The 17,032-nt window shown below is 39.8% G+C and overlaps 2 protein-coding genes across 3 annotated transcripts; both read right to left on the reverse strand.

Annotated features, from left to right (window-relative positions):
- Nucleotides 1-852: 852 nt before the first annotated feature.
- Nucleotides 853-5,658, reverse strand: LOC146496063 (tumor necrosis factor ligand superfamily member 10-like). Of its 2 annotated transcripts, none has more exons than XM_085144118.1 (6): nucleotides 5,249-5,658; nucleotides 4,181-4,312; nucleotides 3,858-3,894; nucleotides 3,683-3,754; nucleotides 2,291-2,532; nucleotides 853-1,643 (listed from the first exon to the last, which is right to left on the reverse strand). In XM_085144118.1, exons 1-6 carry the CDS (start codon nucleotides 5,360-5,362, stop codon nucleotides 1,434-1,436), a joined length of 807 nt encoding a protein of 268 aa, XP_085000244.1. In that variant the 5' UTR covers nucleotides 5,363-5,658; the 3' UTR covers nucleotides 853-1,433. The 2 variants fall into 2 exon arrangements, with proteins under 2 accessions (XP_085000244.1, XP_085000243.1); XM_085144117.1 differs by having other exon boundaries at nucleotides 3,858-3,897; nucleotides 5,249-5,648.
- A 3,668-nt stretch (nucleotides 5,659-9,326) lies between these two features.
- LOC146496064 (neutral cholesterol ester hydrolase 1-like) lies at nucleotides 9,327-15,191 on the reverse strand. Its single transcript, XM_085144114.1, has 5 exons — nucleotides 14,955-15,191; nucleotides 13,506-13,761; nucleotides 13,088-13,157; nucleotides 12,789-12,960; nucleotides 9,327-11,367 (listed from the first exon to the last, which is right to left on the reverse strand). Exons 1-5 carry the CDS (start codon nucleotides 15,093-15,095, stop codon nucleotides 10,747-10,749), a joined length of 1,260 nt encoding a protein of 419 aa, XP_085000240.1. The 5' UTR covers nucleotides 15,096-15,191; the 3' UTR covers nucleotides 9,327-10,746.
- Between the last annotated feature and the right edge of the window lie 1,841 nt (nucleotides 15,192-17,032).

Consider the following 17,032-nt stretch of genomic DNA (forward strand, 5'->3'; position numbering starts at 1 on the left):
TTTTTATGGTAATTTATTTTAATAGTGCGGGTTGCTACTAAAACTTGCTGCATCAATGAATGAAGGGATTTATTTTTGTCACTGCTGAGGTGTTCCTGAACATCAGGTTGCTTTCATAGGAGCCTTCAGCTCATTTCTTGGGTATGCTATCTCCTACCGTTCTCTTCTTCCTTCTGACAATACCCCTGCGGGGTTTGGGTCAGGTAAGTTGGCTGACGAATAAGTCACAGCACTGACATGGTCAGCAAACTATTTTATAGTCACTTTGGAACTCTGGGAAGATAAGCCCTGCTGGAAATGAAAATCTGAAGCTCCATAAAGCTTGATTGAAGCATGAAGAGCTTTAAAATCTCCTGGTAGATCACTACCAGATCACTTTACACCCCAAATCGTCACAGACTGCATAAAGTTTTGAGTGGACTTAGAACTTTTACTTTTAGCTGAAAACTTTGGACCACTGAGCAACTTAGCCCAGGTAAGTTCCTTTGATTCCGATGTGATTTGATATTAGGATTGAGAAAGCTGTAGTATCTTTCCAGAAGACACCTGCATGTAGTGGCTCTTGATGCTGTGATTCCAGCTTCAGTCCAACACTTGAAGTATTTTCACCGTTTTCCCTACTTTTCCCCTTACTTTCTATCAATAGGCTTTACTACAAGACTCTGAACCTCCAGTTTTTACAGGAATGACATCCTGGCTTATCCCTTTTGTAGAGGGTATCAATGATTATCAGATCATGACTGTCAAGTCAGCAGTTTTCCCCATGATTATTGTTGGGTGTACTAATTCTAAAGGGTGTTCTCATTTTGTGAGATGCATCTGTGTTTTGTTAAGGCATTGAGAACTTCAGAATCCCTTCATCTCTTTAATACCACATTGATTCACTAGATTGCACAGCGATGACATAAACGAGTAGGAAGTTTCATTCATAATATTCAACATGTAAAATCTTGTCAGAATTTTTGATGTAAGACCTCTAATGTGCCCAACATCACTGCCCTTTCCAGTGACTGATAACTCACCTTTCACCTGCAGGCAAAACGGATTGGTTCAATAGAGGGCATTCACGCATGACATTTAAATCTGTATCTATTGTATGGTTCCAAGTGCACCTCTTATCTATCCGAATGCAAAACATAATCCACGTTTGCTGCCGTACATCAAGCTTCCATGAAGTTTCTCAGGCTTGAAAACAGAATTCATATCCTGTGTTAGGTCGACCAATTAAAAGGCCACTGATGGATTTATTTCGATGACATTATTTCCGGAATGTCATACATGACCCGTGGTCCCGAAGAAGTCCTTTTGCTATCCTTACAGTCTTTTCTTCTTTTCCAGTCCTGTTCCATCCGACTGCCACTTATGTTATCAAGCAACATTCTGCTTCACCTCTGCTCAAGCCTTTTTAAAATTTCAGTCCTGGATGCTTATTTTTAGCTCACGAGGAAAGCCCCAAAGTAGTTTGCCCGACCGTCCATCTCTATGACACTAGCATTGCTAACAGTAATGAAGAGGCGATCTGCACGCTGTAGAAAGGCAGTGCCAGCCTGATGCAGAGAGAAGAGGCCAGGCTCCTGACCCCGAGGCCAGCAGACACTCCTAATCGATTTCATCAGTAAGATAGGTGCCGTGTAGGAACTCATCTGTGGGCCACACCAAAAAAAAAAAAGAAAGAAAAAAAAGAAGATAAACATGAATAAAGCATGGCATCAGCACATATCACTGATTTGTAAGCGTTCTACCTTTCGGTTTAAATTCACAGGCAAAAGACTTCATTTCATTTTATCCTGATTGACACTGAGGTTATTTAAACCGACTCAAGCTCAAAGGAAATCCTGTAAGGATATATGCATCTCAAACAAGAGCAAATAAAATAACTTAACACTTGAAGGCTGTGAGCTTTAAATGTCCTTTAATGTATTTGAAAGAAAAAGGAAGTGTGTACTTTTAAGACAGATATAGATATTGGAAGAAAACTATGTAATATGGTTAATGATTTCTTGGATTAAAAGGTTTAGCTGCCTTTTTAATTCCATCTCTCACATGATTGGAAGGTCGGGGGTTCGATTCCCCTGAACAGCTACCCTGAGGTACCCCCTGAGCAAGGTACTGTAAGTGAATGGGTTAAATGCAGAGAGGAATTTCCCCACGGAGATCAATAAAGTACACTTTCTTTCGAACATCATGAAACAATATTTATTCGCTAAAACACCAATAGTATAATTTCTAATTATAGCTATAGCTAACCATCTCCACCAGTTATCCTTTAATAAGTAAAAAAAGCTTTGACCTTCTTGTAGATATACTGGACAAGCTGAGCTCCTTGCTCCTCTCTTGTTTCCCCGTCCATCTCCCCCATGGAGGGGAGTTTGAAGTAGGTCTGGGCGTAGATGTAGTAGAGGCCTGCTCTGGGCACCAGCAGCTCTCCTCCTCTCAGCTCTATGTTCTGCAAGAAGGACAGGCCTCTCTGGCCTTCCCACTCTCTGATGCGCTCTCCCAGGTACCCCTTGCTGCTCCGTAAACCTGGAACAGCTACACGCGCATACAGAAAGTAAGACATAGTATATATGCATAGAAAAATCACTGAAATACAAAAAACACTTAAAGCTTCAAGACTGAGTTTTATTAAACACTGTTAAAACAGTAACTGCTAACCAAATTATAAACAAATGTTCATGACATGTACAGTCAGTGGGTAACTAATGTTCACAGATGTGCCCACAGACCAGCAGCTATCCACAACTGCTTCTCTAATAGATTAAAATAATGTTCAGCCTTGTATTGGTGCTGCATACTGTGGAAGAATTATTTTTTTCCTCTAACATGGTGCCTAATCTAGAACTACTAAACCCCTATTCAATAAATTAGACTGTCAAATAAGTCGCGCATCAGTCAGACACCTGCACCACATCAGGACAAGAGGTTTATTACAATGTGAACATATTTGACTGGCTCCCTCTAGTGGTAGCATGGGAAAAAAATAAGACAAAGTAATGCATGATCCTAGCCTGTTTCCCCGTCCTCCCCACTTATTTACTGCGGCGATGTTGTTCAGGACATTTATTAACATAAAGACCACACCGGTTTTAATGCACCTTGCTGACCTAACATGCAAAAGTCCGTGGGTGGGCTGCATCCGGCGTAAATGTCCATGCCAAATCAAATACATGCAGATCCCTCCACTGTGGTTGAAAAAAGAAGACGAGCTCGCCATTTTTAAAGTTGCTTTTTTGAAGAGTCACAATGAAGGTACAAATGTGATTCTACACATTGTACCTTTAAAGTGAATTCCTTTCACATGCTTCAAAGCTTTCCTTTTACATGCTATTCCTCTCAGCGGGTCTGTGTACACTGGATCGATAGTCCATTACATACAATGCTTGGAAAGTATCTAGGTAGGCAATATATGAGCTTTTTTTCTTTTTCATTTCCCAGACAAAGACTAATGACTCATCTCAAAAACACCATAGGAAACTCCAGGGTATGAGAGAGCGGTTGTACAAGCCCTGACAGACATGTAGGTGTGAGGAGGTAACAAAATCTGAAAGGAGCCTCGGAAGCCTGGAAGCAAAATTCCTAACCTATGGCCTTGAAAAGGTAAAGCAGTGTGCACACGTGTTATGTGTTTCGGGTGTTTGTTATGCATTTAAGAATCAAATGTAACTGATAAAATGATCCTCACTCTCTGAATTTGGAGGCTCTGCTGATGAGACAACACCAGTCACATGTGCACCAACTTTGGGAAGAGAGACCCCTATGAAAAATGAAACAGAATACACACACATACACACGGGACATTTTCAGTGTAAGAAGCCATGCGTGACAGTGTGATTGACATTGAATGGTATAGTTCTTACTTCTCTCGGGAGTAGGTATCTGGAATCTTTCGGCAATCTTCTGACAAAAACAAAACAAAACAGAGGAATAATAAGAGAGGCGGAAGTGAAAGAGATTACCAGTTATGTAAAATACAAACAAACATAGAATCACTAAACTAACTCAATCAGAATCAGCAAGGAAGTCACTACCGTGAACCCCTCAGTACCCAGTCTGCTTTAACCCAGCTGTGATGGCAGATTTCCTTTTTAAGGATGAGACTTCCAAAAGTGAACAATCAAAATAGTCAAATTAGAAGTAACCAACTCTATCAAATTTCAGCTGAACAAAGATCAATAAAAACCTTCTTTAAGTAGTAGTGGACCTGTTGCGTGACCTGCCAGCAGGGGTCGCTCTTCTTTTCTGCCGCGTCCAGGAAGTGCAGATTTGGGTTTACAAGACAGGACATGCTGCTCCTGGAAAAACTCTCCTGCATCTATGAGAGTAAAACAACAAGTAGAACAGGGTGAAACTAATCAGACACATGTGCAAATTCTTCTTACCTACTAACTGATCTGTAAACATAAAAGTTGAGGCACTGGGTATTAGGTTACATGTTCTCCCGGTGTAAGTGTCTGTGGCAGAACCATCATTGATATACATGGATTGCGCACATTGGCTTCAAAATACCTGTTTTGGATGCAGCTCCATGAGGTGAACAACAGTGCTTAGAAGGCTTTTTAAAAAATTAACAGCTTTAAGTCTGCTGTAATCACCATAAGACATACTGCGTGTGTATGTGCGTGCTTGACAATTTGCTGGAAACATCATTACAACGCAAAACATAATGTCAGCAGGCTGTCCTTGCGCCACAGGTGTGTCTGAGCGGAGACGTGTGTGTGATTCTCGTAATTATGATATTTTAGAGGCGTTTTCAGCTCGTCACAATGTCTACCCGTCTCTGAAATGCGTTGCTTTAGGGTGTCACAACCCATTTCCTCCAATTGTTTAATGTTATCTCGCCCCAACTTTCTTCGCTCTCATTGTCCGGCGCTGGGTGCAGAAATTCCCGCAGGGATTATTACGGTTATTACGAGTAACCTAAATAACCTTTCTAAATTTCTCTTTAAAAAATAGTCCCAGCGCATTTATTTCTGAGGTAATTAAATCAAAGTGGTAAAGCAGTTTTAATGTTTTTCTGACTATATCCGCCTGTCCGCGGTCCACAGGTCATTTGGAGTTCATATTTTAATATGCAGTTCTTCTGTCCTCGATCATACTTATCTTGTTCCACAGGTATGAGCCGCATGCCTCAATGAAGATCTGTGTTCTTAGTAAGCTTAGCTTGTTCCCATGAAGCATGTCAGGACACCATGTTTGACGCCTCTCACTCACTCTCATGCGTTCCACGCAAACCAAACGCGTTTCTTACCGTGTTCAGGACTTTGTTGAAGTACATAAAACTGACGGCGACCGCGATGGTCTGGAGGAGGACTGCTGCGAGTAAGATGAGCCCCAGACTCTGGACAGAAATGGACATGGCCATATCACACAACGACTGAATTCACCAAGTGCTAGAAAAAAAAGTTAAGGATCAAGAAAGCGCTTGAGAGAGACAGATCAAGCTCTGTTGCATTTCTTCTGTGTAGGACAGAAAGAGAGAGGGAGGGAGGAAAAGTGTGCAGGCGTCTGTAGGTGGAGCAGAAGGGAGGTATGGAGCATTACAACAGCCTCAAGATGTCACTGTTATTAGATAGAAAGGGGCAGGGAGCTGCTGCACATGCAACTTTAGGATGCCTTCACTCAGTGTCGGAAATGTCAAAACTTGCTTCCTTTTTTCAATAAAAACTCATTTTTGTCCCACTTCAAACGTTTTTATTTGCTACTAATAAAGTCACGTACTGTCATATTATGATATAATAAAGAAGGTCACAATCACAGACAGAAAAGTATGTATATGCTTAAACCATATAAAACTATATGCAATCTTGAATTAGTTCAAAATAGTGCCTAAAAATGTCTTTCTTTGTATGACTCAGAATAGCTTTACGACATTTAATCCCAGTGTCCTCAACTTCACCCATATTTCACAACTCAATAAATCTGTCACTGTGTCCAAGAAGCAACTAATCAGTGCATTTTTACAACTTAATTCCCCAAATGTGGGGATAATTGAGGACAACATGAAGGCCCTGGAAACAGTCAGCCGTAACATGTGTTGTGGTTTATGTAGCCATGAAGCAATTTTGTTTTGTCTCTCTTTTATGATAGGAATAAGTAAGGAACCTTGGCTTGCAGTTATCCTCTTGGCATTGCTTGGGTGTTGCTTGATGAAGGAAATAAAGCGGTTATTGTTAAAACATGTGCTGTATGTCACATGTGCACTTGTATGTGTCGCAAGTAAGAGACTGTGCAAAGCAAATCAAAGCAGCAATAGGCTAACACTGTGAGGACGTTTTGGATAGAAGTACTGCGCAGGTAGCAGATCATCAGCATCTGAAAGTAATCGCCTTCCTGCTATTGTGTGGTGATCTGAGAGACTTCTATTTGATTAGTGCTGAATGACCTGCCATTTTTAGGGCTTCTGCGTACCCACATAGTATTTGTCACAGGGGAGTGATTTAATCGGGAGAATTTAACCTTGAGTAGTTCCCGTGCTTTCATTCCATCACCTCTAACCCTTGCTCTATTGTCAGTGTCAGGAAGTGAAAGTGGGGCTGAAGGAGTTCACAGCTCCAGGATGTGAGTGACCCTCCCAACAATCAAACGCTGAGGGAAAGCATGCAAAGCCCATTCAAAGCCGCACGCATGTAACTTTAATCTTCACACATTTGCACATCGCTGAATATTTCCCAGCAGGTTCACTAAAGCAGGCAGCACCAAAGTACATTAAAAAAATGTACTCAGAAGTTTAAATGAGGATCGCAGCAGAGATTAAAATATCAAAAATGCGGAAGGCAGAGTAAAGACTAATGCGATTCCCAGGCTTGTCAGAGAGAATGAATGGAAACGGTGAGTGATACCTGAAGACTATTTGGCCTCAGGCAAGCCAGACGACACCATGAGAGACATACCTGTCAAAACTTCAACAGCAAACATGCATTTAAACCTGCATTTTATCAGCCTTTTTCCATTTGTCTTATTGTTATTTCTTCTCCTTACCTTGAGACATTTGGTGACCTTTGACCTGTGTCAGCTATTTTCTCATGCAGGTCTTGGCTAGCTTTAATCCTCTAGCAATTCGATGCCTAAAGGAATAGTCAGACATTGTGGGAAATATGCCCGTTTTCTTCAATGAGTGTAATCAGTAGTTTCACCTTCTTGTGATCCCTTTGTATTTCTATTCATGAAGGTAACTCTTGAGTGTAGACTTGGACAATGATACATCTACTTCCTCCAGTGTGATCCTGACTTGGTTAGATGGTGGTAAGGAGTTTTTCTTAACCAACGAAAGAATTCAGCAATAATCCACTTAAGCTGTCTTCCTGGTCTTTTAGTGTTATTGGTGGGGACAACTAAGCAGTAGAGTTTGCACAAACCAAACACTAATAACAACTAATCACTGTGCAATTGACTGACAATAGTTGAAATACTGTGCATTTGACTGCTATATCTCATTAATGAGTATATTTAATTGCTTATTTGGTGTATTTATATATGTATTATATGCTATATTTATGCTTATATTAATATTCAAGGCATATGAACAAGGAAGTTATCTGATCATGTAAATGTTTGTCAGTCAATTTTCTACTTCTGAAAAGCTCAACAATTAATGATCATGTGGAAGATGTATATTTATATATACTTGTACTTACTAACCTAATTTATATATGTTGCACTTCAACTATTGTATTTTTAGTCAGTTATTTATATGATGTTTGTTGCTGTATAGTTAATTAATTTGCTCATTTGGATGTAATTAATTACTGGTATATTTTATTATATACTACCCAATGGTAAAGGTTAAATCAGGGACTTTACTTGTATTTACTGTTTTGCTCATTTAAGAGATTTACTATATGGAAAAGCATATAGCATATATCCTTTCCTAGTAACCAAATTTAAAAGATATTTGATTGTAACCCCTACATTCATTTATAGTCATAGTGATAGTGAATTGCATGTTAATCTGTGTATCAGCTCTGTGTCTTTGTTCTTATATTTAGATGCAGTAGGTTCTTGTGAGGGAAACACCTTTCTACGGAAGCCAGCTAAATCACTGGTGTCTCGATGCATTGTTCGACACTTTCTCTTCTGAGCAGCTGTAGTCCTCAGATGGGAATTTAGGGAGATTCCATGACTTCACTGAGAGGAACGCAGGGGGGAGAAGCCTCAGGGGAGGGACAAGACAAGTAGAGTGCAGAAGGGAGTAGATGGAGTGTCCTTTAAATCTATAAGTCTAAGCTTTGTTTCAGAGCTTTGCCCTATTTTTCTCATAACTGTCACAGTTTTATAACACCATGTATCCCTCACAGAGAGACAGATGTTTTTTTTCCCTCAGTATTAACTAGTAGGTTCCATTTGAGGTATTTGAAGTTCAAATCCAGATGATTTTATTCAATAAATGTTTTTGCATTGTTTATGGTCAAAATTTATTCAGCAATGCCATTTTCCTTTTTAAAATAAATTGTCATCAGACCAAACAAATGAGTTACATCATGTTAAATGGGTGCTACTACAGAAGAGAAAGATAGTCTTGTAGTCCTGCAGGGGGCAGGATTACACTGATTATTAGGGCTGTAACCAATTATTTGTGTGGCCACCCAAAATATTCACTCAGTTCTCTTGAAACTAATTAAGATGCATGCATAGGCCGTCTTACTCCTTGTATTAATCGCACGTCTGGATAAATGAAGAGGCTGTGTCACGAGCGGCGTCTAGTATAAAATCTTTCCCAAATCAGACACATGGATCCAGACAAGAGATGGAGCAAGAGGCAGAGAGATTTTAAGATTTTGCTGGAGGGACAGGATTAGAGGTTAGTATGTCAGAGGAACATCTGAGGTTCAGTCTGGAGACAAAGTGAGAGAGGCAAGGCTGAGATGGTCTGGAGATATGTAGAGGAGGGATAGTGGATAAATGGGGCAAAGAATGCTGAAGATGCAGCTGCCAGGCAGGGAAAAAAAGGACATCCTTGAACCTTAGTCTATCCCAGAAGCAGGGTACACCCTGGACAGATCGCCAGTCTGTGGCAGGGCCAAGCTATCTCTTAAAGTACAGAATATTATATGAGTATGTAGACTGGTTGACCATTCACATAATATTTGTGATTTCCAGCTTATAGTTTTGCCAAAAGGAAACACAATGAGTACATTTAGTCAACCTGATAATGCCCCATGTTCAACAGAGAAGTTTTTTTTTTTTACTTATATATATATATATATATTTGTTTTGGCTTTCTGCAATAATCAGTGCAGATCAGTCCAATGATCAGAACTTATGTAACTCAAGCTGAACATTGAGTCATCCAGAAAAACAACAAATGTGAATAATGAGACACACGGAAGGAAAATGCACCAAAATCATACTGTATTTATTGCGCATCACAGGCTGATGATGCATGGTGTAGCTTCTTTCATTTAAAAAAAGTAAAAAGGTTTAAAAGAAGGAGAAAATTGGAACTTGAAGCCTGCAAATGCATTTTATATACAACAATCTGGTCAGGATCGTGATGCTATCCCTGCACCTGGCATACATGCAGCTGCTTTCGGTAACTGCTTCTGACAGGCAAACAAAATATCTTTCAGTCATTTATATAAAACCAATGAATTACTATAAAAATACAGGAAGATGAGTGTAAAAATAAACAGTCATCAGACTAAAAGGAAATGTGCATTTTGTTAGCGATTGTCAAGAGCCAGAACATATTAGACATTGTGTTCTTATGGTGCAAGCTGAACTCAAGAAAGGCAGTGAATACCTACTGAATACCTTGCTACTTAGATACAGCTTTGCTTTGAACTTAATACAATGCAAGCAGGCTAATATGCACGATCAGATTAGATTTCCCTATCTTCATTCTTCAGATGAACACAGTGAAATGCTCAGATTTCAAATTTGGTATAAAATACAACTGAGGCTAGAACTTTGTTAGCTTTGCAGGTATCTGACCCCAAACATGTAGGATTCTACAAATTTATTTGGTTATGGTGATGATACAAAATCTAAATATAGCATTGTTATTATAAAGTATTGTGAGGGGAACATGACCGTCTATACAAAATACCTTAAATATTAATATTTAAGGAGACAGTTCATTCAAAACCCAAAAAGTAAACCCCATAAAATTGCCAGACTAATTTTTATCCTTTGGGGTGCATGACAGTTTAAAAATTCAATGGCAGTCATTTTGATAGTCATTGAGCAACTTCAATATGAATAAACGCGGCAGATCTACTGTATACCAGCCAACAGGGTAAAATACTGAGCACTGCTGAAACTGCTGACCTGACCTCAGCTGTTTTTAGTGAGAGGGGGAAAAAACGCCACAATTCAAATGATTGTTTTCGACTTTGGGACCTAACTTGTGATGCTTTTGTTTTAATAGTGGAGTATAAGTTAAAAAGGTCTTGTGACATTTATTACTCATGTGTTTTTTGTGTCGCTACAAAACAGCACATGCACGATCCTTCGTATTGGAAACAGGCGATGAATGAATCCATTTAAGCAAAGCTATTGGCTGTCAAAGCACTTTAATGATTTTATAAAGTAACTTTATTAGTTGGTCACAGTGTTAGCTATGCTGATGTTTTGTTGATCACAAAACCTTCACATGTGTTGAGCGTGTGCAGGTACACAAGGGCCCTGAGCTTAGATGTCAGATTTTTAAACAAAGAGTACATTTACTAGGCCTTCAGCCAAGCCTGTGATTCACAAAGAAAAGGGCTTCCAACCATTACTCACTTGCAAAAACACACATACACACTTCTACAGGTTGTTCTGCAGCCAGTTGAGGTAACCCCTGAGTGCCCTCTTCCCAACGTCAAATTCAAGTGGCCAGGATATTAAACTGAAACATCCATGGAAGCCATCCTCATAGTGGTCGCTGGTAACAGCGACCCCTGCATCCTGTAAGCGGCGGGCATACATCAGCCCATCATCCCTCAACACGTCATGCTCACATGTTAGAATATATGCACGAGGGCATTTTGCCAACACTTCTGGCCCAGCCAGCTGTGGTACCGCTCGCACATCAAGTAGGCCTGGCACCTTCTTCAGAAACCCCTCAGATCCCTTTTCCACAATGACAGGCTTGTAGTTCTTCTTGTACTTCTGAGTAAGTAGCACATTCCAGTCAAGTCTTGACCTCAGCTCTGGGGTGAGTGAAGAGTGTTGCAAAGCGCTGTGGTTGTTCACTAAAAACTCGGGCATAAGAGAGAGGTCAATGTTCAGATACTGCAGCCAGAACTGGATCATCCTGGTCCGGTAAAGGACGGGGATATATTGGTTCTGCAAATAGGAGGGTGTATTGAAATCCAAAGCCTGGAGCACTGGATAGATCAAAGCTTGGACACTGAATTTCATACTCATGCTGTCATCTACAGAAATCTGAAAAAACAAACACACAATATGAGTAATGGCTGTGTACATTGCAATGCAGACTGTGTGGTGATGTCAAATGGTTGGTTTTTTCCTTTTCCTTACAGCAAGATGAACGGGTGTTTTTCTTTTTTCTTTCAACTCTAAATTACAACCAACAACAATGTGGTGTTAGACTTTTTTTTTTTCATATGTTGCATATTAGAGCCAGTTAGTTCAATTCAATTCATTTTGTTTATACATTCGCCTCAAGGCACTTTATATTGTAAGGTAGACCCTACAATAATACATACAGGAAAAAAAACAACAATCATATGACCCCCTATGACCAAGCACTTTGGCGACAGTGGGAAGGAAAAACTTCCTTTTAACAGAAAGGAACCTCCAGCTGAACCAGACTCAGAGAGGGGCGGCCATCTGCTGCAACTGTTTGCGGTGAGGGGAGAAAGACAAGACATGGTGTGGAAATAACAGCTTTGTAAAGATAGCTTTGCAATGCAACTAATTTACAGTGCTGTGAAATAGCATGTGCCCACATTTATAGAAAGCTGAGTTCAATTTCACCAGCCACACTCGGCTGCCAGACCTGTTGAATCAGACGAAATCACTTTAATAGAACCTGTCTGAGGTGAAGGGTTTTGAAGCCATTTCTAATTCTTTGGTGTTCCAGCAAACCATTGTGAGATCCATTATTATATTAATGGTGAGCCTTAAAAAATTACTCGAATAGTGTATCGACAACTCATTCGGGAGGTCACAAAATAACCAGAACAACATCCAATGCCCTGCGAGCCTCACTTGTCTCAGTTAAGGTCAGAGTTCATGATACAACAATAACACTGACCAAAAGGGCTGCTTTGCTGCTTCAGGACCTGGATGACTGCCATAACTGATGGAACCATGAATTCTGTTCTCTGCCAGGATCAGTTTGTGCACTGAAGCTCAAGTTCACTTAGATTTACAGCATGACAATGATCTTGAACACACCAGCAAGTTCACCTCTGAATGGCTCAAAAAATTAAGGTTTTGCATCGGCCTGGTCGACTTAAATCCAATTGAGACGCTTTGGCATGAACTTAAGCAGGCTGCTCATGTTTGAAAACCATTCAAAACGGCTGGATTAAAACAATTCTGCAAAGAAGAGTGAGACAAAATTCCTCCACAGCAACCTTTTTCCTTAATAAATTAAAATCATGATTCAAAAACTGCATTTTGTATTACCTTGGGTTATTTTTGTCTAGTATTAAAAACTGTCTGATCACTTAAAACATCTAAGAATGACAAATATGGAAAAAGAAAGAAATCAGGATATATGTCATTGGAGCATTATACTAGCAGTCGTGGAAGGTATTTTATGAATTAAAACATTTGGCATTTGAGCTTGATATACGAATTGTCGCATGCATGCAGAAAATAGCCTCTGCCTTTACCTCCTGAGCAACTGCAGCAGCAAGGTTTCCTCCAGCGCTGTCACCTGCCACAGCCACACGATCTGGGTCAATAGAATACTTGGCAAGAACCTCTGGAGACAAGAAGTGTTTGGCAGCAGCAAGGCAGTCTAAATATGGCACTGGAAAGTGCACATCTGGATACAGACGATACCTACACACACAGAGGGTTCAGATGTAATTTACTAGAGGTTTAGAAAGCTTTGGAGTATATAATTAAAGGGACACTCCAGTGATTTTGTGAATGGAGACTACAGTTTTGCAAGAGGAAACACACTTACTCAACAGAGACCACAACAGTATTCAGCTCATCTGACACCATTCGGTTGGTAATATCATATGGCCCCTTCTCTGAGGAATTGAAAGAGTGAGAGACGTTCAGGGATTATGCAAACTGAAATTTAAACGTGGGGTAAAAAACATCTGTACAAGCTCAAACACTATATAAACTCCTCTGCTTGATCTGGACAAAAATCTTTTATTTCAAGGCAGTTAAAGATAAAAGACTGCAGTATATAGATGAAAACAGGTTGATAAGGTTAGATATATGCCTATTGTGTTATTGACACTTAAGAAACTTTGCACCTAAAAAGCAAAGATAACTGTAATTATCACAAGTAATGTCTCAAAGTCTATGATTCTTTTTAAAGTAGGCATATTATTTTTATTTCTAACTAGAGAAAGCAGTTAGAGACTCACTGGTGGTGCCGATTGCCCAGCCACCTCCGTGGAAATACATCAACCCTCTCCTCAGATGACCCTCCCCTCCAGCTGGGGGCTCGTAAACTCGCACTGGGATGCCAGCGAAAGAGATGTCACTGACCTTCACACCTGGAACGGCCCCTGCACTGGACTCAGTACTCAGAAATTCCTTTAATATCCCTTCAAAGCCAAATGTGAACTGCCTGAAAGATCTAGTGTGATGGTCAAATCCCAGCCATTGCTTCAAAGAGGCCTGAAGACAAGAGTAAACCAAACTCCAGCTCAAACCCCTTGATTGGTAGTTGTTTGTTTCAGGACACACATTAAGAATTTAATACATAGATTGCAAGGAAATTAGTGGAAACAACAGAAAGTCATAGGGAATTTGGCAAAAGGCAAAATGTAGTCATCTCTTGGCAGGATTTTGAGACACAATTTCTCACAGTCACCTTTCTCCTCCTACACTGTGCATTACTGATATGTCTGCCCTTTCCCTCACTCAAAGTGTCACAACAGCAGTGCTGAAGACACTGTTGCACTGTCACATGTGCAGATATCACATTTTCACTCTAATGAAGAATAAAGTCAGTTTCTGTTATGCATCAGCACATTGTTCACTAGTGGGTTTTAAAACTATTTAACAATATCAGTCACACTTGAGCACGTTCTTGTGCATAACATCTGCTGTAGAAACAAAGCAATGCAAAATGAATATTAGTGACGTTTTCTTAAACAGTGTCCTCAAACTAGATGCTAATGACTGTTTTAAATCTTAAAATAACACAAAAATAACACAATAAACCCAGGTTTTTAGTAAAACTCTCACTCTGAGGATTAGTCTCGGCCAGGGTGCTAATAATTAACGGATAGTTTCTAGCCATCTATTGTCTGCCACAGGGTGTAAAGTTCATGATCCATCTTAGCGCCAAAATAAAAATCTCAGTAACTGTTGAAATCACACAGTGGGATTACTAAATGAGCTCTTTCACAGACTTGGTGCATTTCAACCCTGCTGTGAAATCAGATTTCACGACACAAGCATGAAAAGACCTCTGGATATCTGGTCATCCAGTAAAACTGAAAATTGGACTATAGATACCTTGAATCCATGATATCCGTATTTATTTCAGCAGCATATCATTTTGCACTGTTACACTGAATATCAACACCAAACATCATATTCTAGCAAAGAAAGATGGTACATTTTTTCCCCCTCTAAATAAACACAAGGTTCAAAGTCCAAGTCTGTTTGTTCAGAGCATGTTTTTAATAATGCAAGCTTTTCAAAGATACAGTGCATGCAGCCAACCTGTAATAACACATTTAATTAAAACTTTGCACATAGAAAAGTCAAGATTCTGTCTAATGCGATCCTTCTCATTCGTCTCTTTTTGATGCCTTACGTGCACCAGCTTTACTTCCTAGTGAAAATATCTAATCTCTTACCACATGAAATGCTGTCCTTAAATAGGCATCCAGTATCGTCAACTTCCACGGCTGCTGAATGGCATCAGGCAGCGGGATGTAAATATAATAAGCAAGTGCCAGCGTTAATGACACAGTAAGCAGGAGTGACAGCAGCCTCATCTCGCAGCTGTGGGATGATGTTTCTTCAGTTACTGACTGGGCGGAAGACTGAGACAGACCCCGCCGCTTCAAGCTGTCTGATTCTTAATTTGTCACTGGCACTAGAATACGTGGGCAATTAAGCACTTCCGCTGGAAATCTTCAAAATAAACCTACATTTTGAAAGTGACGTTTCTTTTAAAAATAAAACGTTTTGAATAAATCTATTTTAGTCACATAACCTTGGAAATGGGAAAACGTGAAATAGCCGTGGCTTCATCTGGTCATATGCAGGCAGGTCGTATGAAAAATAAAACAAATAAACTAAAAAAACAACAACAACAAAATAAAACAAATACATTGAGGTAAAATCCAGCCTAGTAAAAATAAGGTATCACAGTATTTTTATTACGCGATTCGCATGACTGGATTAGGGCTTTTATTTTGAAAGCTGGGTGAAAACAGCAACGAATGGGCATCTGGGAAGTGGGATGTTGTGTTTTTTTTTTGAACAGCTGTATGCGTGTGTAAGTTGTATTACATGTTTGTAACCACCGAGAGGCACAATGGAGCTGCAGTCCATTAGACATTAGATTAGTGTGGGCAGATTTGGGAATCACATTTTAAAGGATGACAAACAGAATGGTATTATATGAATTGCTTCTTTATTTTAGGCCTAATCAAACCAACTAGACGGAAACCGAAAAGAGAAAATAGCAAAAAGAACTAAATGCTTGTCTTCAGGAAACTCAGTGTTAATCCTTGAGATGTATTTTTTTTTTTTTTTTTTTTAATTCCTTTTGGATTTGGAAAGGGAGGATTTGCAGTTTGGGGTGGAGTCATGTTCCTGTTCAAACTAGGAGCTCCTTTCTCGCTGATTATTGATGCCTTTTTATCTGCAGACATCAGTGTTAGACCAAAGTCTCACTGGAAGGTATTAGTGGTGCAATTATGGGCAAGAGCTCTGCTTTTACCAATGAGTTATTATTTCTTGACTGTGTGGCTTTTAAATTAACCAGGAATGATATTGTACAGGAAACATGGATTCAGAAAGAGAAATAATGTGAAGCCAGCATGATCCCCAGTTATAATTTAAAATTCAATGTTTAAGTTGGTATGAATCTTAGAATACCCAGGGTGCAGCTAAATCTGCATCAGATTGCCAGAAAGGCACAGTACAGTCAACAGTGCCGCAGACTTCATTGCAGATTGGGGAAAGCGTCTTCTCCTGTCTCACTTTCTCTTTCTGTGCTATATAACTCTGTCTCTTCCCATGGTTTAATTTTAAATGGCCACTGTCTGTCCCTGGTGGCCCGGTGTGAGAATGTAAACAAACATCATGATGATGAGGATCTGACCTCTGCGCTGAGCTGATTTTCCAAAACATAGTAGCAAGACCACCTGACCGTGTCAGCTTAGTCTCTTGGAGGACCAGCGTGGGGTTGGCAAGGTGGCTGCAGGAGGTGATACAGAAAAGCTGATTAGTAAACAGGGACACAGCAGATCAGCCTGCTTGTTCCTCCAAAGCTCATTAATTAACACGCTGTCGGAGCAAAGTGAGAAAACGACAGGTTGTGGTTTTATTGCCTCAGTATCTTTTCATTCTACAGTACTAATTATGACCTCTTTCTCACATTGTACACATTGTACTCATGTTTTTGTTCCAAATGATAATTTGAGCAACTGGTGCATAATGAAATCACTACCTTATGCAAACCGCTTCATCTGTGCTTTACAAGCCTGCCTAACGGAAGGTATAGCCAGAGCACAAAATGTGATGCTTTTAATGCAGATTTCGTTGAACCATCACGCCAAAGATATGGATGAGCAGCAGAAAGCAGATTATACAGCAAAATCAGTTGCATATATATTTTTTTGCACATCATGGTAATTTGATACCTTTGCACCTAGTTAAGTGTAAATGCTTCTACTGTTACTTGTGATGCACTTTTTTTTTG

Source organism: Neolamprologus multifasciatus, chromosome 19 (assembly GCF_963576455.1).
Source record: "Neolamprologus multifasciatus chromosome 19, fNeoMul1.2, whole genome shotgun sequence".
Lineage (NCBI taxonomy): Eukaryota > Metazoa > Chordata > Actinopteri > Cichliformes > Cichlidae > Neolamprologus > Neolamprologus multifasciatus.

What these genes read in the sequence shown, in the direction of transcription:
- LOC146496064 (XM_085144114.1), bottom strand. Translation starts at nt 15,095, where the DNA reads ATGAGGCTGCTGTCACTCCTGCTTACTGTGTCATTAACGCTGGCACTT. An exon ending in CTGGGCAATCGGCACCACCA is followed by an intron (nt 13,158 to 13,505) that starts GTGAGTCTCTAA and finishes TCAATTCCTCAG; the next exon opens with AGAAGGGGCCATATGATATT. An exon ending in ACTGTTGTGGTCTCTGTTGA is followed by an intron (nt 12,961 to 13,087) that starts GTAAGTGTGTTT and finishes CTGTGTGTGTAG; the next exon opens with GTATCGTCTGTATCCAGATG.
- LOC146496063 (XM_085144117.1), bottom strand. Translation starts at nt 5,362, where the DNA reads ATGGCCATGTCCATTTCTGTCCAGAGTCTGGGGCTCATCTTACTCGCA. An exon ending in TCCACTACTACTTAAAGAAG is followed by an intron (nt 3,898 to 4,180) that starts GTTTTTATTGAT and finishes TGTTTTTGTCAG; the next exon opens with AAGATTGCCGAAAGATTCCA. An exon ending in GATACCTACTCCCGAGAGAA is followed by an intron (nt 3,755 to 3,857) that starts GTAAGAACTATA and finishes CATTTTTCATAG; the next exon opens with GGGTCTCTCTTCCCAAAGTT.